This window comes from Solanum pennellii, chromosome 5 (genome assembly GCF_001406875.1).
Source record: "Solanum pennellii chromosome 5, SPENNV200".
NCBI lineage: Eukaryota > Viridiplantae > Streptophyta > Magnoliopsida > Solanales > Solanaceae > Solanum > Solanum pennellii.
In genome coordinates this window covers 5795646-5820065 of record NC_028641.1, presented here as the reverse complement: position 1 = coordinate 5820065, position 24420 = coordinate 5795646, and the positions used below count along the sequence as shown (strand labels likewise).

The window sequence follows — 24420 nt, the reverse complement described above, 5'->3', positions numbered from 1 at the left end:
CAACGGGGAGAAATTTGGGATCGGAATTTTTTTTGTAGTATCTTAAAATTTTTCAACCTAGTTCAGTTTTGGACAAAATCAGAGTCAGTGAGGTCTAAAGAAATTTGGTAAAAATTAGGAGATCTAATTATGAATTTGATCATATGAGTTGATAGCTAAGACGATAAGGAATCCGTACGACTTTATGGAATCAAATTCGGGCAAGTAGGACTCTCAAAACGGATTTTAAAGTGAAAAAGGTATTTTCTGAGTGTCGTGGGATAAAGGTGTGTTGTGAAATGAGGGTTTGAAACTCTTAAATCGACTCACTGGTTCCGTCCAACTCACAGTGGCAAAATTATTCCCACGAGGGCGGGGTCGTTATAGCAGGGACAAACGCGACTTAAGTTGGAAATAAACACCAAAAACGTTTTATTCTGCACTTTTTCGACTTTGAGAACTAAGAAACGACCCCAGGAGTTTTCTTGATAGTTTTCCGCCATTCTTGAGGCTAAAGATAAGGTCTTCACTCCACGAATCCATTGTTCGATCCGTAGAACTTAGTTTCTTGGGAGATTAAGTTGGGGAAGGGTTTTGGAACTGTTTGGATGGTGTAAAAAGCCCTAATTTTGGATATTGGGATCATGAGTTTGATCTAAGGCTGATAGTGTTGAGTATATTCCGGGTAATCAAGTCTTATTTATTGATCTTAGCATTATACTGATTGTTTGTAGACCAAGAACAAACCGAACGAATCCGAAAAGAGAAGAATCAGGTTTCTTAGGGGTCAAGACTTGTTCGAGGTGGGTAATAGTTGTGATTTCATGTTGTGTGATATATGCTTGTACTTGCTTCATTATAATATTTGTATGTGAATGTTGCATTAGTGATCACACTAATTGTGAATGAGGATAATTAAATAATTGAATGTCATGAATCATGATTGATTGTATTATGAGAATGTACTTGTGATTTTATTGTGGCTTGTTGAATGGATTGGGTGTTACATTCTGATACAATAATTGGGATCGATTGCCACGTACCAACATAAACATCGGAATGAGTGTCATAATTTGACACACTAATTTGGATTTGGGACCACGTATCGGTACACTAGGGTTTCGTGAGAAGACCAATGACTTGGCATATTTGTATATCTTAAGATTTTGAAATTGTACGTTGTTCTTAAGTGATATTGATATTGTATATGTTCAATGTATGCATGTTTATGATGGTGTAATTACTTGCTTATATTGCTCTTAGTGGAGCTATGTAATCCTACCAGTACATTGTGGTTGTATACTGATACAACATTACTCTTTCTTTGTTGAGTATAGGCATCTTCAACGGCAATTGGCAGACCTCGTTTAGAAGATCAGTGATCGCTATCGAATTCAATGGTGAGCTAGTCTTTTCGGACTGTCATGAGTTCTCTTTTTGTTTATGTCCACATCTTCGGACTTAGACTAGTACTTTAGATTTTCTTACGTTTCATTGGGTTGTACTCATTCCCTTGGACTTATAATCCTTGTTAGAGTTTTGGTACATTGACTTTCAGATTTTAGGCATTATTTCTGCAGCTATTTGGTTAGACTTTTGGAGTTTATGGAAACTTTATCTTTCCTTTAGCATTTAAACTTGCTTCCGTAACTTTAAATGTCTTAGTTTTATTAAGTTGTGTTGTTCTTGGTTAGCTAACTAATATTAATGGTTCTCCCTCGAAGGGTTAGTGTGAGTGTCAATCACAATAGTCTGGGTCGTAAAATCGAGGAAGAAATGGGAACATCTTTTTTATTTAAGCCCAATCAATATTCATACGGAGTTTGATTAATTTCAATTTCGTACATGGACCTATTTCTTCATATGCTGATTCGAACAAAATAATTATACTCAAAATCCGAATGCGAAACCTCCAACTAATTATGAAGGTATTTAACTCAACTATTTCATTACAATTCATGGTGACATAAGGACATTGAATAGGGCTTTACATGCATGAAATGCCAAAAAGAAAAAGATCCTTGATCTTTGTTTCATTGTGTGTATAATATATGATGACCAACCTTGGGAAGTCATTTATACTAACATAGAAAGTTGTAGAAATCAAAGGGTAGAAATAGTTAGTTTCCTTGTTTAGCAAACAATGAAATGAAAGAATAGTCCCATCAACATATAAAGACATAAACTCTTTTTATGATAGTGACTTGTGATTGTAGCACTGGTCATTTTCACCTTTAATTTCTTCAATTACTTGGCACCAACAAAAATAAAAAGAGTAAAGTTAGCTATATGGGAAGCCATCACCATAACCCTAGCTAATAAATTTGTCTCATTTGATTCGATATTATTTATGCACGCCTCTTATTTATGTCTCCTCTATACTTTTTTTTGGGTTCATTTTAAACCAGTGATAACCAACGATTGTAATTGAGTTGAAAGTATTTCTATATTCTTAATCGAGAGTTTCATATTTTAGTCATAATATTGGATACAAAGTCATAAGTATTTGTTAAGGAATAGTTTACCCTCAAATGTAAAACTTTCTAGACCGAACTCAAATTTAGTCGGCCCTAATATGTGAAAAAACAAAACAAAAAAAATATCAACTAGTATACGTTGCTGTAATGAGACCTTAATTTGTACTAAGAAAATATAATTATAATAATAAAAATAAACATACGAAAAAAGTTAAGATAATTTAACATATCTAAGCTATTTTTTTTACTTTATATATGTGATTTTTAATAAAGAGAATTCGAATAAACCTCTTTACGCGCCTCTTAGCTCCACCTTTAATTTGCTCAAAGCCCTAACCTTGTAGGGTATGGATGATCTATCTATAAAAATTTTATGTACCTTAGTTGCACAAGTTTTGATTGGTAAATTAGTGATATAGTGTATATTTACAATAGTTTAATTGAGTCTTATACGAAAAAGTTACACTTCTAATAATATACAATAGCTTAATTGAGTCATATATTTAGTTTCACCATAAAATGCATGCACCTCTAATTGGTTCCGACCATTTCAACCCTTAATGAATTGACTATGAAAAAGTCAATCAAGAGATTTAAATTTTTAGTTGGTTCTCATTACATGCAATATGAGGAAAAAAAATTAATTCAACGATTTAAACGTATTAAATATATCTTGCTTAATGCTTATATTAAGATTTAAAACTTGTCGTAACTCTACTTTGAGGAAACTATGTTAGGAAAAGAATTACTCATGATGAAAAATTATTGTATTTACGTCACCATGATCATATATATCCAATTTCTTGTGATTGCACATTCAATTATATTTTATCATATATACCTAAAATATTGAAAGAAACAAAAACATAATATAATTAATATGATTAGATAATATAATGTTTGGTTTGATAAGAGTAGTAAAGGCAAAGGACGAGGATCTGTTCAAGAGAATCAAATGTTGTACTTCAAGAAATTATTGCATATCTAGACTATTGTCTTCTTATGTTTATATTTTATTTCATAATAATATTTCAAATATATTTCTTATGTGTTGAAATAATAAAAAGAAAATGTAATTTGCCTATCATATTAATCAGCTAACATACTCAAATATATCCACAAACCTTATCACTATATTTATAAGATAACAAAACGATCTTTAATAGACTTTCGATCGAAAGAAAATTGTGTTTTTAACTTGACCTAAGTATTGTCCAAAAAGTCAAAAGAATTTAAACATTGATTTATGTCATTACTATTAATGTAAGATTTTTTTACCATTTTTATTCATATTTGAAGGACAGTGAAATGAAATTGGACAGTAGAATAACACAATATATATTACCATGAACCTTTGGTGAAAACCCTCAAAACAATAATGCACAACATAAGAAAATATGGATGATTTTAAAAAAAAACATTTAAGTAAAGTAAAAAACTAAAATATCACTATTTGAAAAATAATTTTTAACGACAATTAATTAACAACAATAGTTTAATTAATTTATGCTAAATATGTCCTTTTAAAGGAAATTAACACTCCTTGGAAATGTTTTCAGACTTTGGCACGCTTTATTCATGTGCATATTTATTGCTGCTAAAAGTTATTTTTGTTAGTTTCATACAATGCTTTGACTCAAACCCTATATTTTTGTTTGAAAATTAATTGACATGTATAAATAATTTAATTGAAACCCACCGCAAAGATATAATATTTTAATCTAACTCAATCTCAAAACCTAGTTCACGAGAAGATTGTCCAAATCCATATAAAACGATCATATCTCCATTCAACAACCAATGTGATCAGACTCTAACCCACTCTATCACCCAATAAGCAAAAAATACATATTATGGTTCAAAATCCATAATTTTGAACATGCCTATAACAATAGTAACATACCTAATATAATTTCATGATCGTAATTTCGAATAACTATCTAAATATTCAAGTATAAATATATAACATATAGTCATATATACAACACTATATAAACACATATAAGTCATAAAGAGTTACCACAATCAAATTTCTGTACAATACCCCCCTACCCAATAAATATATTTTGTTCTTTAAAACCCCCAAAAAAACATTTTTTTTCTTTTCTCCATCTGAAAAAAAAAAAACTCCATGGATTATGTTCAATCTTCTGAGCATCTTTGCTACGTTCGTTGCAATTTTTGTAACACTGTTTTAGCGGTAATTTAATTGAATTTATTTTATTTTCTTACTTTTTCATACAAAATTAAAGCTTAAATTAGTATAATTAATTTTTTGCTATATTTATGTTGTTTTTTTTTCATTCTGTTTCTGTCAATTTATATTTCTTCATTTACAAGTTCCCATCAATCATTCATGTGATGTGTGATTTTATTACATAGTTTAATTTCTTGATAGAGTAAAAAATAGGAAGGATAAAGAAATTAAAATTATTCAATTTTGTCAAATCACATGCTTACTAATTTAACACGTGCACTTCATTAGCTATTTTATTGTCACATCTCAATATACTTTTGAAAATAATTTCTCGATTCGTAAAACATAGAAATTAGTTCTGCGTACATATATATTGTTGTTGTACGTGGAAGGTGAAATCATTTATCTCGATTATAATTTCAAGATAATTAATATCATTTTGAGATAAATTCTGATATATGAACACTTTTATTAAATATATTTTTTTTAGGTTGGAATTCCATACAAGAGGCTAATGGATACTGTGACAGTGAAATGTGGCCATTGTAGCAATCTTTCATTTTTAACTACTAGACCTCCAATTCAAGGTCAATGCTTTGATCATCAACCCAATATTCAGGTAATAACAGACCGTTCGTTACACAAAACATAAATTAGGGTTACAAAAATTTTAGCTGTATTTCGAAAAGGTATGACGTAATTAATAACCTACTCTATTATAAATTAAATATTAATGATTATTTTCATAACTAGTTATTTTAAAATTTGAATTTATGGGTTTGAGAAGTTTTATAAATTATATATATATTTTTTTTGTTTAATTTATGTGTTTTTTTTTTTGGTTTTAATTAACAGGGTTATTGTAGTGAATTAAAAAATATGGGGCAAGCTTCATCATCTACCTCATCAACTTCTAGTGAACCTCTATCTCCAAAGGCACCTTTTGTTGTAAAACGTATGTATTATTTATTTTTTTTAAAAAAAAAATAAAACCTCAATAATTTTATTTTATTTTCCTGCTTAAAATTATTATTATTAAAGATAATGGTATTTAATTTTATTTTATTTGAAGCTCCTGAGAAGAAACACAGGCTTCCATCTGCCTACAATCGATTCATGAAGTAAATATATCTTACTCTCTTCGTTTCATTTTATATGACACTGCGTTTGAAAAATAGCTACGTAGATTAAACCGTTCATTATATGAGAAGTTTTAAAGATATTATGACATGTTTAATAAAATTTAAAATAATTCATTTGTTTTTGTCTAACTACAGATATGTCAATCAAACTATATATAAATCGAAACAGATGAAGTAGTTTATATATTATTTGATTATTTGTTATTTTATTTTGATAAAAGGGAAGAGATACAACGTATCAAATCTGAAAATCCAGAGATACCACATAGAGAAGCTTTCAGTGCAGCTGCTAAAAATGTGAGTTTAGTTAATTTCACTAATCTTAATCTTGAAAATAATATTAAATTCTTTTAGGCGTTAATTGTTTGATTTGTGAACAAGTTATATTGAAATTATAACACGAGGATTAAATAATGATGAAAATATTTGGTGATGATATGTAACTGTTCATAATACGCGAAATTAAGTATCTAAAAGATCGATACTAAGATAAGTAATCTACTATAACATGTTAAATTGATAACGTAAAAGCTAATTAATGTCCATGTATATAATAAGCTTAATTTTTTTTTAAATTTTTGATTTTATTTGTAACAATTTTTTTTTGGTTTATTTTAGTGGGCTAGGTACATTCCTAATCCACCAAATGGATCCTTGTCTGGAAATACCAACAATGTAAGAAAAATTTTTTTCTCATTATTATAACAAAATTAATAATAAGTTTTATTTTTCTTGTAATATACATACATATATACATCTAATGATTTTTAATTTTTTTTTTGTAGGTTTAGATGTTGAATTGAAGCAAATATTGGGACTATATTATAAGTATGTAATAATGATGTTATCCAATTACATAGTTAAGTTTGTTGGACTTGTCCCATAGTTTGTGTTTGGGTCTTATCTAATTTGCTATTTTTAAAAAAGTTTATCCTAATGTTATATATTATTATTATTATTATATCTAGTGCTTATTTAACATGTTTAAGTCCTCAAGTTTATTTATTTATAGTTTATTGAGTAAAATACGACAACTTATAATGTTTCATTGTTGTAGATTATCTTATTATCTCGAAATATTATGTCAATTTTTAAAAACCAAATCCATGGTTAGATCTTGTCCTTTGGATGAATTACTTGAATCATGATACATTTTTTTACACTTGCTAAGGTCTCGGATCGAGCCTTAGGAATAAAGAAAATTATATTAAAAAAGCTATCGCAACAAAAGATTAAATACATTACAACAATCAACAACATATTTAATATAGTTCCACAAGTGAAATCTGAAGAGGATCGGATAAACGCACACCTTTACCCGTACCTTTTTGGGATAGATCTAGAGAGGTTATTTCTGATAGATCCTCAACTCAAAAAATCATAATCAAAGCAGCAGTGGAAAAGAAAATGATGAGAACAAAATAACAAATATATAAAGCAAATAACGCAACATATAGTAAGCATTAAAACGTCAAATACATCAACGACCCTCTAAACTTGAACTTGTTCCAATCCAACATACGACTCAAAACACACTTTATGCTGACATGACACGATGCGCGTGACAAAGGACATCACCATACAACAACTCAATGCTCCAATATCATCATAGTTTATTCAAAAATAATATTCAATAAATCACAAACTTAACACCCCCCCCCCACCACCACCACCAATACACACTTGCATATATTGAACAATTTTTTTCACAACTTACTAGAATGATACTACATGATGGAAACAACATGTCAAATTTTTCCAACCAAATAGAATGTTGCAATTCCAATAAATAAGGGACCACTTCTTCTTCTTTTACTTCATTCTCTATCAAGGACCACAACAACAAAAACACTAATCTAATGCATAAAATAACACTATAATGAATTGAAAAACTAACCAACCAAGTCAAATTCACCTTAAAAAATCACAAAAAAACTGTACTTCATGATGGATTCCATATACAATTCTGCACGCCTACAACTCGAAAAGACATGCCAATATAGCTGCTTGATCGAAAGGTTCTATCTTTTACTCTTTTTCGCGTGTATGTACACGTGTAAACACATGCATGGAGCATAACTTTTCTGCAGCAGAAGTCAGAAAATGTATGGCACCAAAAATGTTGAATTGGAAAGTAGACTAAAGCCATCAAAAATATATACATATGATATTTTTGCTACAAATAGTAAGATTCTATGCTTTTCACAATGAGGAAATGGAATTTGCATCACAAAAATGCCAACAATATGCAATGGTTCAGATCACAAGGATCGTCTATTATGTGCAGTCTTACCCTACATTTCTGCTAGAGGCTTTTTCACAGCTCGTGGCAACAACTTCACCAGTTATAGATGTATCACAAGAATTGCTGACGGAAAAGTGAAGATTTATAGATATCATGAGTCACGACAAAGGAAATTACCGTTGTTTTCATAAACTTAAGGGGTTGTACAGTCCCGTCTAACATAAAAGAGATGATATACATAAAATTATGCACAAGAAATGTTATCCTTCTGATACTTTATTTTCTTCTTAAACATCAGTATATGATGCAAGATTCCTTATAGACAACACTAACTATTAAAATAATAAGAGCACTGTTTCGACGAAATGGATATTGAAACAAATCAATTGATGTAAGGAAAGCAATAGAAAAGCTATGGCTGACACTTACAAAAGATGTACCGATATCAATCATTTATTTAATCTGCCTTTGCCTTTTGACTTGTTGGAAAGGCCACTTGTGAATTAGTTTAATCTCCTCATATTATCTTCCGATTCTTCATTTCGGATGTTGACCCTTCAGACTGCAATGAGGATGAAAAAACCAAGAAAAGGTCACACACGAATAACAACAACTTATCTGATATATATATATATATTGCAGACAAGGAGTTCCTATTCCTAAAAGCTTTTGCTTTTTTGCTTTTTGGTTTTCTCTCTTTTCAAGAGGGGGGGAGTGGGGTGGGGTGGGGGGCTGGGGGGTGAAAGATATGAATACTGCAATGTCACGTTAGTAGCCTTGTACATCACTATAGAGGATCAGAACACTGTAATTTACATGCTTCGACAAAAGAAATCATGGCGCAAATAGACACACTCACCAAGGCTCATAATGATCCTTAATCTTCACTAATTACTAGACATGAAAAGCTGCAGGTAGTAGTAAACAATACTATCTCGATTTATCGCCCAAACATGTATAAGTGACATGTCACATTATTCAAATGTGTTAACTTTGTCTAGTCAGATATCAGGTGTATATACATGAGGAAATGTATTTTATCTATAGAACTCAGAAAAATTTGTTCTTGATTTAACATACGACATGAACTACAAGAGTGGATTTACATGTATTGACATTTTGAGTTCCTGATAGAAACGAAAAGAAGCATTATATATCAAATGAACATGTTTACAGACCTTGTAGCTCTTATAAGCCTCAGGTGGAAGTAAAGGAACAAAAGATATCATTTTCCTGCTTCACTTGGACGGAGTTTTTCTGCTGCTCGACCCTTTGTAGGTGCGAAGACAATTGCACTAAATCCATGGTAGGCCCACCTTCCAGAGAAAGACAGTTCTTGGAATTTATAGAGTTTGATCTTTGATCATGTCCGTGATCTCTCTGGATTCCAAATGAAACAGCCTCACTATCAGGAACTTGAACGACCCCATCTTGCTCAGCTACGTCAGATGAATATAACTCAGTCGGTGTAAAGCTTTTTACAACACTAACTCTGGGAGATTTCTCAAGATTATGATCATGCCCTTTAATGTATACATGATGATTTGGTTCAACCGTCCAACATAGAGTTGGTGAAACGTCTGTTGAATTGTGTAGAAGGTTTTGTGAGTGGGCTGACAGAAGAGAGAGAGCACAAGAGGAGTTTTGCCCTTTGGAAAATTCTTGAATAGACAATGTTGTCCCACCAGTGTGAACTTTGGACGGATCTTGTTTTCTCATTCCGTACTGATGCTGGATGCTTTTCGCAGGGAATTGCTCATTTTTTACAGACATAGCCAATTGAGAGATGCCAAATGGCTTATGTTCTAATTTAGGGTGCTTGCTGTTGTTATTATCTTCATAATTTTCTTGATAAAAGAAGCTACCAGGAAATATTTCTGGGAAAAGAAATGGTACTCTCCTTTGCGAAGTCATATCCAAAAATCTTGAACCTGCATTTGCATAAATTCGTAGTCGGTAAAACTGCTAAGAATTTATCCACAAAGCAGAACAAACATGCGAGTGCCACGAGCTAACAGAATGATTATAATCAGTTACCGATATGCTTATCAAATGAGAAACTGAAAAACTCGACATAGAAACTATATTTAACTGGATATGATTAGGTAAATACTCCCTCCGTTCCAATTTATTTGTCTGGTTTTGACTTGGCAATTAGCACGAAGTTTAAGAAAATAAACAAGACTTTTAAATCTTGTAGTTAAAATTAAAAAGTTACCAAAAAAAAAGGAAATAAAGCATTCTTTTTGAAACGGACTAGAAAGGGAAGTAAGATAAACAAATTAAAATGGAGGGAGTAGGATCATTAGCACCAACGAACTTCAGAACACGCTCAATATAAGCAAATTGGATTAAGCGTAGAAAGTTCTTTCAAGCCCTCACATGAAAATAGAGTTGGGAAAATAACAGTGGTACATTTTCTAATTGAGAGGAAAAAGGACGAAACTTGGAGTACGGAGGATGAAACTCACTTTGATTTAATGAGAACTAGAAGACAAATCAAGCATAGAACTCTCTTTAACATAATCAGCAAATGCAGGATAATTGGCGGAGGAAGAAAAGGTTTACCCCAGTGAGTATCGAATTGAGGCTTTCTCCGTCGCTCATTATGTCCTGCAAGGCGTTTGCGACAGCTGCGTTTACCTTCATCAAATTCTGCTAGCAAGTGAAACCTGCATTTTAAAAGGTTACTACAATTCTATGCAGGACTAGCAGCCAAGACATTCATGCCAAATTGTTACTAAATTACGACATACAGACCAAATGCATAAAAATCAGTAAACATCTGGTTACTTCTTTTCTTTTCTTTTCTTCTTACAATATCTGTGATGTCCAAGCCACCTTACATGCACCACAACGATTCCACTATGTACCTGCTACCTCTCACCAGCACAGTGACTGAGTGCTACGCTGGTCGCTTTTTGTTAACACCGTGAACAGTTCTCTACTTTAAAGATGATTGCATAAGAATGAATTCCGGAGGATGGTCAATTAACAGGTCATGATTAAGTTACTCTACAAAGGAAAGATTGTAATTTCTATATCTACTTAATGTTCTAAAAGTTTTGATGGATCGTCCAAACTGAAGTTAACAGAAACAGCAAGGCATACCTTAAATATGTTAAGTGGAAACTAGCAGGAGCTAATAGTAGCTTCCACATTCATGTCAAAATAAGTTCTTTAAGAGCTCGTATGCTAAAACTTTATCTTCTTTTCAACATTACATCCACATGATTTGCCATTTGGTTTAGTTTTGTTAGCCTAGTCAAGCAAATGATTTCAATACAGCAGCTCATTTTCCTAGATCAAATGCAACACGTCAATGATATTTCTACATTTGTTTAATACAAAAACACAGACACACACATTCAGTGCAATCTAAGAATTTTATTACATGACAAAAGGAGCAGCGATGAGCTAGACCATACCTGCTACACTGCTGACAAAACCTTTGTTCAATCCCATTAACTATGACTATAGCAGTTTTTGAGTGTTCATTGCATACTTTGTGTCTTTTGTGATAGTCTTTTGAGGAGCTCAGGTCCTTGTTACAACCATGAACCTGGCAGACAGGAATCTCGGAATGAAAATTCGTAGTACGTAGTCTTTTTCCCTGCAGTGACGAATTGACTGAAGTCAAAGCCGAGTTTCTCTTTAAAGACTGATTACTTTTAACTTCCCTATAAACAGTCGTCGACTCCTCCTCCTTCTGATCATGAACCTGAGAGATAGAAAACCGAGAATGCAAACTCTTTGTTTGGGCTTTTCCAGCTGCCAATGAAGATTTTGGAGAAGAAAGTATCGAGCTTTCTTTCGAAGATTGATTAGTCCTTAACTCTCCATGATCAGTCAACTCCTCCAATTTCAAATCAATCAATGATGACATCGGATTGTTAGATTTAGTAGCACTATTGTTAAACATGGCACCAAGTCCAACTTCTCCAGGAATAGGCTCAAATGTATTAAACATAGAAGTTGAAGATAGCATTTTTCCACAACCATCACTCATTTCACCACTTAATACCCCGGAACACGGGTTACTGGCTGCTGATTTCTTCAAAATATCAGCAATACCCGATCCCAGGAACTCTGTGTTTTCAGTTACTTCTTGACTAAAACCACAAATGCTTTTATCAACATCACAAAAAGGGTTCATATTCCATTCCTTTACAATACTTCTACTTCTCGAAACCGTGTCGACAGACAATTCAACATTATCAGGAAAAATAAGGCCTCTCCCTTCCAAAGCATAGCTCAAAGGTTCCATCCAGAAACAAAAGTTTCTCAAAACTAAAACAAGTGCAAATTTTTAATGAAATCTTCACCACTAGCCAAATCCAACTGAAATTCTGAATATGCAAAAAATAAATTGACAGACATACATCAGTATGAGTTAAAGTTCCAATCTTGAAATTCAGATTCAATCAAACCTAACATACAGAGTGAAGGGTCAAAACACACCTAAAACTTTCCCATTTTTCGAGTTTCATACCTAAACTATCACCAACTATTAATCTAGTTCATGTATTAAAACTCGAAAAATCACGATACTTTAGATGTGTTTTTGACCATTAACTCTATGATATAAGCATACACAATCAAAACAAATTGCCCCAAAGAAAAGGGTACAGTACTATTATATAGAACAAGAACATTAAACTAAAATTGGTAAAAAGTATACTGAAGTCAAAATCAAGATCCCCAGATAACAACTATAAAATCAAAGAAACAAGCACAAAAAAATCAGAACTTTAATCTTACTGTATCAGACAAGAAACAAGAAAATACCCAATTGAGAAAATCACAAGGGAAATACAAAAAGTAGAAAAAATAATCATATTTAATGAAAAAAGATTGAAACTTTATATCATACTTACCAAGAAGAAGAGTCTAAAAAGTTAGAAAGAACTTAGAACAGGTGCTATGGTGCTTTGCCACTTTTATTCTAGGAGAGAAGAGAAGAAGCACTGGTAAACCAAATACATTTAAGTCAACACAATTTCCACTTCCAACATATTGATTTTTTTAATAAAATCAATACGTTTCGACGTGATATTTTTCGTTTTTCGAGAGTTAAATAGTTCGAGTTTGATGGGTAATTTTGCGCATGAAATATTTAATTTTATGAAATTTATTTATTTATAAACTATGTAAAAAGCACTATAAGTCACCACAATTGACAATTCAAAATATTTAAAACATGTATGAAAGATTTACAGTCAAAGATAGACTTGTATAAATCTTGAAATTCGAAAAGTGCACGTAAATTAGAATGGATGAAATAATATATAAACAGACACTTAAATTTAATCTCATCAGGCGAACAAAGGTGTTTCTAATCCTACTTTTGAATATACACAAATCTGTCAGTTAAATAGTTCTAACTTATAAAATGATATTAAGACACTTACAAAATTCTAAGTGTTAAATTAATATCAAATATCTATACGCAATATAATATGAAAATGAGATAGAATAAAATGTTTATTTACTGAGTAGGGTCAAAATTAAGTATCAATTTATGTTTTTATTTTATTTTGTAAAAGAAAAAAGGAACTTCAAGGTGTTTTGTAACTTTTGGTGGGTGCTTCTAAGCATGTGTGAGAGAACATTTCTTTGATTTTTAAAAATCAAATCCAAAAGCATTTTGGTTCCCATTTTAGGTGATTTTGAAGATTTAATTATCAAGAAAAAAGGGATAAATATAATTTATTACTAAATGTAGGTAGTTAGGTGTGTCTAATCACTAGTCTTGAAATTTTATGATAATTGACCTCTACTGTTATTTTTCACACTCAACCCCTTAATTATGTGGAGTTCGGAACCTAAAGGGTAAAAAAATGTTAACAAAAATTTCAAAATGGTATATGAATTATTTTTTTTAAACTAAAACGGCAAAATTGTTCACTAAGTAGCGATTTTGTCCGTCGAAAAAAGTAAAACCGTTGCTATAACAGCGATCTATTAAATTTGATTTTCTTTAAAAAAAAAAATTAAACAAAACCGCTCCTTTAGGAGAGATTTTCAATATATATATATATATTTTTTATAATATTTTTGTTATGTCGCTGCTGAGGCAGCGACTGGAGTTCAATTTTTATTTTTTTTAAAGTTTAAATAACTTTTTTAAAAAAAGAAAAAAATCAAACCGTAGCGCTTTTTAATTAAATTTTTTTATTTTTTTAAAAATCAAATCGCTGCCAAGGCAGCGATTTCAAATCATAATCTTTTTTAGCGATTTGATTTAAAGAAAAAGAAAAAAATTTAATTAAAAATCTGCGATTTGAATTTTTTTAAAAAAAAAATATTTAAAATTTAAAAAAAAAAGCAAAAAATAATAATAAAAAAAATTAAACTTAAGTTGCTGCCTCAGCAGCGACATATTTAAAAAAGAAAATTTTAGATTGGAAATCGCTCCTTTGGGAGCGATTTTGTTTAATTTTTATTTTTCAAAAAAAAAATCAAATTTAACAAATCGCTGCTATTGTAGCGATTTTATTTTTTCAAGCAGACAAAATCGCTACTTCATAAGCGATTTTACCGTTTTGGTTAAAAAAAATTTTCATATACCGTTTTAGAATTTTTGTTAACATTTTTCACTCTTTAGGCTCCGGACTCTAATTATGTGGCACTCTCATACTTTGGTCCTATTAATATTATATTTCATAGAGACCATCTCTTTTGATTTTTCACTCTTTAGCAGAATCTTTGTTAAAATCTGACTAAATAAGGTTCATAAAATAAATATTTTGGAAAATTAATGGATCTGAAAATGTTTATCAATTTTTATTACAATAACAAATTGATATATAAAATAAAAACTGAATTTACGAGTAAATATTTTAGATTTTTAATAGATCGTGTAATGTACGTATAGAATTTGGTACATGTCAATAAAGTTCTTGTAAGTTCATAAATTCTCTCCTAAATCCACTCCTAAACTAGAAACCTCGGAATAGAGATAGAGAGATTCTATTCATTTGAAGAGAAACTATACATTTACAGGAAAAATGTTATTTTTCCCCTAAGACTTCACAAATTTGTTATAGTTTTATATTCTTTTAACAAAATAATTTTATTTTTACATATACGAGATTCATTTTCACATATAAGATATTCGAAATCATTTTCTTCTATTCAATTATACATGATCGATCATAAGAAATCATTTCCTCAAACTTACATAGATAAGTAGATTAAATCCAGATGCTACATATATATTAAGAAGGTCGCGGTATATTAAAAGAGTGACTATAAATACGATTATTATTTTTATTTTTGTTATATATTAATTTGATATTACTATAAGTGTTGGGAATTAAACACACAACACACACAAATAATCTAGAGAAAAGAGAAACGGAACACAAACGGGACACACAAGAATTTAACGTGGTTCGGTTTCCCTACTCCACGACTGTAACAGGAGGATTTTTATTTCACTTGTGCTACTCTAGAATTACAAATACAAGGATCATATTTATAGGAAAGCCAAATGGTTAACCTAGGGTTTCAGTAATGGGTCGGGCCGGCTCACAAGCCTCCACAAAGCCCAACAATCTCCCACTTGGAGGCTTGAAGAATTTCAACTGTCATCCACTTAGAACACTTGTATGTCTAGTAATCTTTTTCAACTCTCTCCTGCTACAGCGGCCTTCTCATCAGTCAACTGAAAGGCCCGTTGAAGCTCCCCGAAGCTTCAACACATCAGTCACGGCTGAAACTGCCCTTGACTCGTCCTCGGTCCCTACCGGCTCCCACTTGAGACACGAACTGCCGGATCCTAGAACTCCCTGAGAACAAACACTCTCCATACTCAGCAAGAAATTTTCTGGAGACGTATCAACAGCTGGAATACTGGTTCTCTTGACCCACTGTCTTCTAGGAGCCTTGGCTGAAGCACGGCCGGTGCTCCCACTGCCACAAACGCCTCTGACTGGTCTTCCTGAACCTTTCCTTGCTCGTTCATCCTGAATCTGACCTGTGGCTCTGGGTTTCTTTCTTGCAAAGACAACCTTCTTCTGCCCACGAGATTCTGTGAACCGGACTTTGTTTTTCTTCTGAACTGGGACGGTCACTCCCTCAGACGGTAATCCGACAATATACAACGATCCTCTTTTTGTTCCACGAGCCATGACAAGATTGCCCCTCACGACCTTCCACTGCCCATTTCCGAACTTCACATGATGTCCCTGTTCATCCAACTGCCTAACAGAAATCAAACTTTTCGTCAAGCTTGGAACAACTCTGACATCCTTCAAGGTCCAGAAACCGACTGGCGTCTTCAGCACCATGTCACCCATGCCCGTAACATCAAGAGCTCTATCGTCTGCAAGCCTTACCTTTCCAAAGTCTCCAATAACCAGATTCTGCAATGCTTCACTGCTGTGGGTAGCGTGAAAAGAAGCACCAGAATCCATGACCCAGGAATCCACATTGCTCTCCGCGCAACAGATAAACAAATCCTCGTTGACGCTGTCTTCTGCAATGTTGACTTGTTTGTCTTTCTGGCATTGATTCCTGAAATGCCCCACCTCCTTGCAGTTCCAACATGTTACACCTGAGCCATCCCGAGCCTTTGACTGACTCCTTCTTCGGTTCCTGCTCCCACTACCTCTGTTATTTCCTCTGCCTCTGACGACGTTTAGCATATCACCTGATGATTCTCCAGAACTCCTTCTTCTGACATCCTCGCCAAGAACGAGATCACGAATCTTCTCAAAGGTGAATCCATTAGGTCCCACTGAACTGGCAACTGCTGTAACCGTTCCGGACCAACTGTCAGGCAATGATGATAACAGTAGTAAAGCTTGAACTTCATCATCGAACTTAATGCCAACTGACAAAAGTCTGGCTAAGATCGAATTCAATGAGTTGATGTGCTCGGTAACTGAACTGCCTTCCTTCATCTTTGTGTTCACCAACTCTCTAATCAGAAAAATTTTGTTTGCTGCAGATGGCTTCTCGTACATGTTAGACAAGGCTTCCAAGATGCCTTTCGCTGTCTTCTCCTTAAGAATGTTGAACGCAACATTCTTGGTCAACGAGAGTCGGATAACTGACATAGCTTTCCGATCCAAAACTGCCCACTCTGCATCAGACAATTTTCCTTGCTTGTCACCCAACACTACGTCCAAATCTTTCTGAACCAGCAAATCTTCAATCTGCATCTTCCACCAACTGAAATCTGTACCATCGAACTTCTCAATTCGGAACTTCCCATCTTCTGTCATCTCAAAGGACTAAATGAGATACTCGGTACAACTAATTTCAGATCTTGGTAATTTCGTCAGAAATATTGCACCACAAAAAAAATCGCACACACCTTCGGCAATTCCCTTAACGGCGTCTTGCACGGCTGTAGCTTGCGAACGGCGGCGGCACACTCCTTCCTGCACACAGTTCTTCACACAAGAACCCTAGGTGACAATTTCTCACAATTTGTGTTACAATGTTGTTGAAACCTCGCTCTGATACCAATTGTTGGGAATTAAACACACAACACACACAAATAATCTAGAGAAAAGAGAAACGGAACACAAACGGGACACACAAGAATTTAACGTGGTTCGGTTTCCCTACTCCACGACTGTAACAGGAGGATTTTTATTTCACTTGTGCTACTCTAGAATTACAAATACAAGGATCATATTTATAGGAAAGCCAAATGGTTAACCTAGGGTTTCAGTAATGGGTCGGGCCGGCTCACAAGCCTCCACAAAGCCCAACAATAAGCACCTACAAACTTTATATTCTAAATTCGACTTTTTTAATCAGGTCATAATTTTTAATATTATTTAGTAGGACCATTATTATACATCAAAGTGGGTAGGTCAAATGGACTCTTATATTATATTAATTTCTTTTTTTTTCTATGTTACATTTCATTTTCTATGCATAGGGTATAGTAGTTTTGATTTCATTTGCAGTTAGGAATTCAAGTTAATTACTTGAAGAAGAAAGACTATTGATGATATTTTTTTTTTAGAGAAAACAAAGAAATAAATTGGACACCTATTCTTGGGTTTGGTTGAGGAAAATTTTTCTTTTTTCTTTCTTTTAGTGTAGCATAAATAGGAAGTGGTTGAAGAATATTCATCTTTTATATATTGTAAAAATGATTGTCCATCCATCTGTCCCAAATAATTTTTTTTTTGGTGTGTCCGATACTCACGTTGAAATTTGATTAAATATAAATTTATGTCGCGAAGTCACATATGGAAGGTAAAATGCTCTCTAGTGGTTATACTATTAAACTCGATTCGCGAAAAGTATAATTTTTTGATGATATTTATGACGAATACATTAAACATAAAAATATGTCATGTATGTGACAATATTATTGCAGAACTCATTAACTTTTTATGGTTTTTGATGGCGATTTTACAATCAATTTTTAGTGTTATTTATAGGAAAAACTACAAAAACACCATATATTTTACTACCATATATACATATTTTATCTCTAGTTTGAAAAATTTACACATACATTTTTGAATTATTATACTATATATTTTAAAAAGTTAATACACAAATTTCACTTAAATATGACATTAAATAATTATCTTAAAATATAATCTCCTTAATTAGTGGAACATTAAGAATTCGAACTTTACAATTGTTTCCCTCCCCATCCCGTTTCATGTATGTATCTCACGTAATTTACACAAACCCACATTTTCCATTTTTTCATCAATAGTTTGAATGTACTAAATCAAAATTAATTCTTGATAATCAACAATATAACTAATATCTTCCTGTCCAATCTCATTTCTAATTTTCGTTGGAGTAAAATTGTCTTTCGGCGTGTATCTAATCTTCGTGCTTTTGCATGTACAATCGATTTCTTGTTGAGTTGAAATACCATCGACTAGATCATTGTAGGTTTCATTATCTCTCAAAAGTATTTCATCAATTCTATAATTTTCATATCACAATGATCTTTTGTTGTTATGCAAAATGGATACAACACGCAATTTGTTTGACGTCTTTTCAATTCCAAAAAAAAAAACTCATGCCCATATCGTTTTGGATTTTCATTGGATTTAGTTTGTCTTCCATCGTGTATCTGATCTTCAATCTTTTTCGAGTGCAATTGAAAACTAATTGTATTGAAATACCATTCACTAAATCATTGTAGTACTCATTATCTCTAAAAAAAATCCCATCAATTCTATAATTTTCATATTCAATTTCGGATACCCATAAACCAGAATGCCTCAACAATATTGTGACTTTCTCTATTTGCAAAAGAAATTTCGAAAATTTTAAGATTCAAAAGAATGATAATTTGATGAAGAAAATGAAGTTCATGAATTTCAGAAAATAATTAGATGATATCAATGTTGATTACGTTATGATTGTTATATTTCTCACAACTTACTCGTTTAATTAAGGAGTTAAACTAAAACAATTAACCAAATTAATTAAAATATGTATCCTATCATTTAAAACATGTATCCCTTTATTTAAATTCTAATAGAGTAATGTATCTTAAGGTTTATTACCGTATCTTATGAACGAAAAAATGGTATAGGAAGTAATATCGAAAACTAACGAGATTTTCAGTAATTAAGATGTAAAGTAGTGAAATTATAACAAATGACTCGAATTTACGATGAATTATTTATCACAACTATTATTCTTTTGTTGTATATTAGTAAATAAATAAGAGCATGTTTGGTTCAGCTTAAAAGCTGGTCAAACTGACTTAAAAGCTGGTTTTTGACTTATTTAGCTGTTTGGCAATACTCAAAACAACTTATTTTAAGTTAAAAAAAAACTTATTTTAAGCCAAAAGTTAAAAGCTGGGGTAGGGGTGTTTTTTTTTTAGCTTATAAGCTGTTTTAAGTTGACCACATTTTTATCTTTTTGCCCTTAATATTTTTATACAATCTCCAAATTACCCACATAACCCTAACATCTCTTTCTTCCATTTTTCTCTTTTCACGTTCGGCATAGCAACTTCAGCACTTTTATCCAAACACATAACTGCTTATTTTAAAAATAAGTTTCAGCACTTTCAAAAGTACTTTTTTAAAGCTGCTTTTATTAAGCCCATCCAAACGGGTCCTAAGTCATTTTAAATTTTTTTAATGCACTTACACATTGTTGGGCTTCTTGTTGAGCCTACCGGATAGAGTTTGGACACACATTTTGGGCAACTCTTTTTATTGGGCTTGCATTGATCCACTGGGCTTAGTGGATTGGTCCATTCTTACTTTGGCCCATTTCCAATTTCCTCTTCTATTTTTTTTTTCCGGGTTGAGGTAGGGGATACCTCTTTTGTGCGTCTTTCTCGTGAAGGTAACAAAATATAACATGGAAAGACATGGCCCAGAGCGAGCTTTATTTATTTCGAAGAAAATGAGGAGCGAACTGGGGAGAGGGGTGGGTGGTGGGGGACGATAAAATTCTACTTACATGTGCAATGAACTAGATCATGATGGATAATTTTGTGTAAGCCATTAAGTAAAACTTTATTTACATAAAATATTAAATCTTATTCTTTACAGAGTGAGAACTGAGGAGGGTGTTGAATCACATGTCGATAAGAATGTGAATTAATTGACCTTTGATTAAATATAGTTCGGACAATATTAATAAATGAGGGAACTAGGTAGGTGTGTTGAGTCCCACGCCAATTAAGATGCAATAATTTGTTTGTTTTTTGTTTTATATAATTTTGGGTAATCTTTACGTCATAAGTTATCTTCTGTAATTGAATTAAGTTCAACGTCTAATTCTTTTCTAAAAGCTCAATAATGTCATCTCTTTTTCATGAGCCAATGCAACGAAAAAATAATTTATATTTGTATTGTAAAATAAATTTAGATTATATAGTAATAATATATAGTATAATAATGTACAAACAGATTCTTTAATATAATTTTTAAAGTAAATAATTTTTTTTTTTATATAAGTGATTAGTCTTGACTATTGGTGGCATTTTTTTGGGACAACAAATGCTTATTTTAATAATTACTTTGGTGTATATATTGGTCCAAACTTTCCATGCTCTCATCTTTTTAGTACATTTTCTTTATATTTTTATTTAATTAAAAACTAATTATAGCTTTTATTAAATTGGACTAATTGAGATGATAATAAGTGAATTTTAGTCTGTCCAAAAGTTAACGAGTTTGGAATTAAATAGGCTAAAGATTAGATAATTAACCCGTTCAAATCTAAATAAATTGAGCGAATCATAATTTTATGAACTGATTTTGCCGCTCCTACTTACACATAACACATTTGTGAATTGTATATTATAAAATTTGTTCAAGATGATTATTGCTAATAATTATCAAAACCTAGTCCTTTACCTTTGAATTTGTCCATTCTTCTTTAATTATTCATTAGTTTTTTGGACCCCTTTTGACCTTTTGAATAATCACAAAAACATAAATTGCCTTTCCCTTTGATATTTTGTTTAATTGTCTCTCTTCTTTGATTTATGTTATAAAATATATGTATATCATGCTTTAATTCTTGATCATTTTTATTTTATGCATAAATAAATCAAGGTTGGGCCTAGATTCTTTGTCTTTATTAATATGTAGTTCCTTTAACTTGGATTATGGAATAGATTTGCATGATTTTATAGTGCTTTGTGTCTTTGATTAGACAAAGTGGTGTGCCATTAATTATAACAAAGATCTAAATTAATTAATTATAACCCTAGGAGTGATCTTATTTATTACTATTTTATATTATATATTATATATAGAGCTCTAGGTACATTCTTTTGTCCGTACACATTCCCTTTTTATCTTTTTTTTTTCTTTTTTAAGAATGGTTAGAAAATCAACTAATCAAATTTATTAAAAGAGGTTTAATTAAATTCCCTTCATCAAGAAATATTATATATTATAAATAAGAAAAATATTTCATAATTTTTTAAAGTTCCCTTTCCATAAAAATCTAATTTAGCCACTTAAAAAAAGGGTGGGGTGGGGGATATTTTCAAATTTTCAAATGCAAAACTCTAATTATACTTAAATGAACATCTAATTAATAGAATATAATGAAATTACACACCAATAATGTTGCTTTACTTGAATCAAGACTTAATATATCACAAATAACTTTTTTTATCGTTATAAAGTAAAAGTAAAATATGTCTATATACCATCTTTTTTAAACTTCACTTGTGAAATTACACGTATGATATATGTGATTGTTGTGGTTGACACATCAACAATGATATGTTTGGTAACTTAATCATTATAAACAACTAACTATATCAAGTTTTCATAATTTGAATTAATCTTATCTGTTAATGCTTATCACTAACGTCAAAAGATAATTAATAGGGATATATCTTATAATGACTATGGTTGGTTTTTTCATCATGAGATATTGTTACAAATCTATATAATAATAATAATCATGCATAATTATATCAAAGTTGTTATAGTGGTGGACACATGATGTGCTTACACTCCCATATAGCACTAAAAGTCAAGGCAAAGAAGACATTTCAAACTGTACACACAGTAAAAAGCTTTATAAAAACTTCTAAAGAATCACAAATTAAAAAAAAGAAAAAGGCAAATCTATAGCCATATCCTGGCAAGAAAATCAAGACTTCCTTTTTCATGGCTCTAAACATCAACCACAAAAAAAAAATTAAAAAATAACATAAAACTCAATATGAGTATTTTGTAAAGCAAAAACGAATCTGATGCACTAAACTTCTGCTATGCACAACGATTTGAATTTAGATGGTCTGGATCGAATCACCACATTCAAAACTATTATACGCATTTAGATTTTATGACCTAATTTTGTTGCTGTTGCATCAAGACTCCCCTTTTCAGATTACGCCGCTTGAAATTGGTGCACCCCTTTTGATGTTATCCATATGTGTAGTCTCATAAACTGGTAAACCACTTGATGAATAGTAATCCAAGTCAATGTTTGGCAAATCAAACAAATCAGAACTTGAATCACTATCTCCACCATCAATATCATGATCATCAACAACTTTGTTATATGTTTTGTTTTTCTCTAATAACAATCCATTGTTTGTATTATTGATCTTATTATAGACTCCATTATTCTTACTCAACTTGTCATCCAACCAAGAATAATCACTAGTGATATTGCTTTTCTTGTTATGATGATCAGCATATGCTAAGTTTTTGAAATCTTTATAGGATTTTGTTGGAGTAGGTGCATAAGGAGGTGGAGTTCTAAATCCACTATTTGATGATGATTTTGAATCACTACTTGTACTATTAGTAGTAGTAGTATTAATAGTTGTGGTAGTAATATTACTTGAGCTTCTAAAGCTAAAGTGACTAATACTACTTCTTCTTTTCCTTCTTCCACTTGGACTTTGATCATCTTCTTGAATATCTTTCAATGATTTCTTTTTCTTTGATGATGTTTGGTTGAAAAGTGAATTCAAGAAACTAGCAAGTCTACCTCCTGGTGAACTTGGTTGTTTATACTTCTTTTGATCTTTTTGTTTCATCATAATTGGTTTTTGATGATCCATAATATGTTGATTATAATTAGTTGTTGTTTGTGATGGAACAACAAGTGATGATGAAGAATTTCTCATCATAGGCATATCAAAACTCATTCTTCCACCTCTCAAATTTTGTTTGTTGTGATGAAAAATTTGATTGTTGTTGTAATAATCTTCATGTGTTGTAGAGAAATAATTTGTAGCCTCAAAAACATCAATTTCTCCTGAATTATTCCTACATTGGACAATTTTTTTGGACATTTTTTCACTAGTAATGGACATGATATGAGTACTAAAAAGAAAAAAAGTGTATATCAAAAGAAAATGAAGATGAAGATATGAAAGATTTTGAGAGTTAAATGTATTTAAAGTAGAAAAAAATTAATATGAAGGATGTTGAAATGAGAGATCAATTTGTGTGGTTGTGAAGAGAAAACATGAGGTGTTTTAGGGTTATTATAGAAAGGGACATGAGGGAGGTGTTTGCTTTTGAAATTATTGGTGAGATGAGTTTTTATAGAGTTTAACTAATATACATACTTAGCATAAACAATTTTTTTATACTATTAAATTATTAAAATAATAATTATATTATACATAAGTCTCCTTATGTATTGTGACTAGTAACCTTGAACATAAAAAAATATTATTTGATAATATATAACAATTAAAAATGATAGATGATGTAAAAAATTCTTATGCTGAAGATATATATAAAATGAGTATTTTTAAACTCCTTTTTTATAGAGTAATACATTGAGCTATGAAGGTATGATTCAAGTTGTACACATAGGCATTTAAATTTTTGTATATCATCATAGTAACTTGAAAAATGCACAAGTACTCCTAACACATGTTCAAAATTCAAGATACACATTTATATTATATTAAGATATTATTAT

General features: G+C 31.4%; 3 protein-coding genes across 3 annotated transcripts; 1 reads left to right on the top strand and 2 right to left on the bottom strand.

Moving 5' to 3' along the window:
- The first annotated feature begins 4431 nt into the window (after nt 1-4431).
- LOC107020021 (protein CRABS CLAW) lies at nt 4432-6758 on the top strand. Its single transcript, XM_015220367.2, has 7 exons — nt 4432-4656; nt 5144-5272; nt 5509-5608; nt 5726-5774; nt 6017-6092; nt 6414-6470; nt 6581-6758. Exons 1-7 carry the CDS (start codon nt 4588-4590, stop codon nt 6584-6586), a joined length of 486 nt encoding a protein of 161 aa, XP_015075853.1. The 5' UTR covers nt 4432-4587; the 3' UTR covers nt 6587-6758.
- A 1402-nt stretch (nt 6759-8160) lies between these two features.
- On the bottom strand, nt 8161-13030 carry LOC107018800 (squamosa promoter-binding-like protein 6). Its single transcript, XM_015219378.2, has 5 exons — nt 12918-13030; nt 11469-12389; nt 10609-10712; nt 9219-9971; nt 8161-8602 (listed from the first exon to the last, which is right to left on the bottom strand). The coding sequence occupies exons 2-4, from the start codon at nt 12305-12307 to the stop codon at nt 9238-9240; spliced, it is 1677 nt and encodes a 558-aa protein (XP_015074864.1). The 5' UTR covers nt 12308-12389; nt 12918-13030; the 3' UTR covers nt 8161-8602; nt 9219-9237.
- Nucleotides 13031-22417: 9387 nt separating this feature from the next.
- Nucleotides 22418-23985, bottom strand: LOC107019072 (protein BIG GRAIN 1-like E). Its single transcript, XM_015219652.2, has one exon. The coding sequence runs from the start codon at nt 23798-23800 to the stop codon at nt 22859-22861; it is 942 nt and encodes a 313-aa protein (XP_015075138.1). The 5' UTR covers nt 23801-23985; the 3' UTR covers nt 22418-22858.
- Nucleotides 23986-24420: the final 435 nt, after the last annotated feature.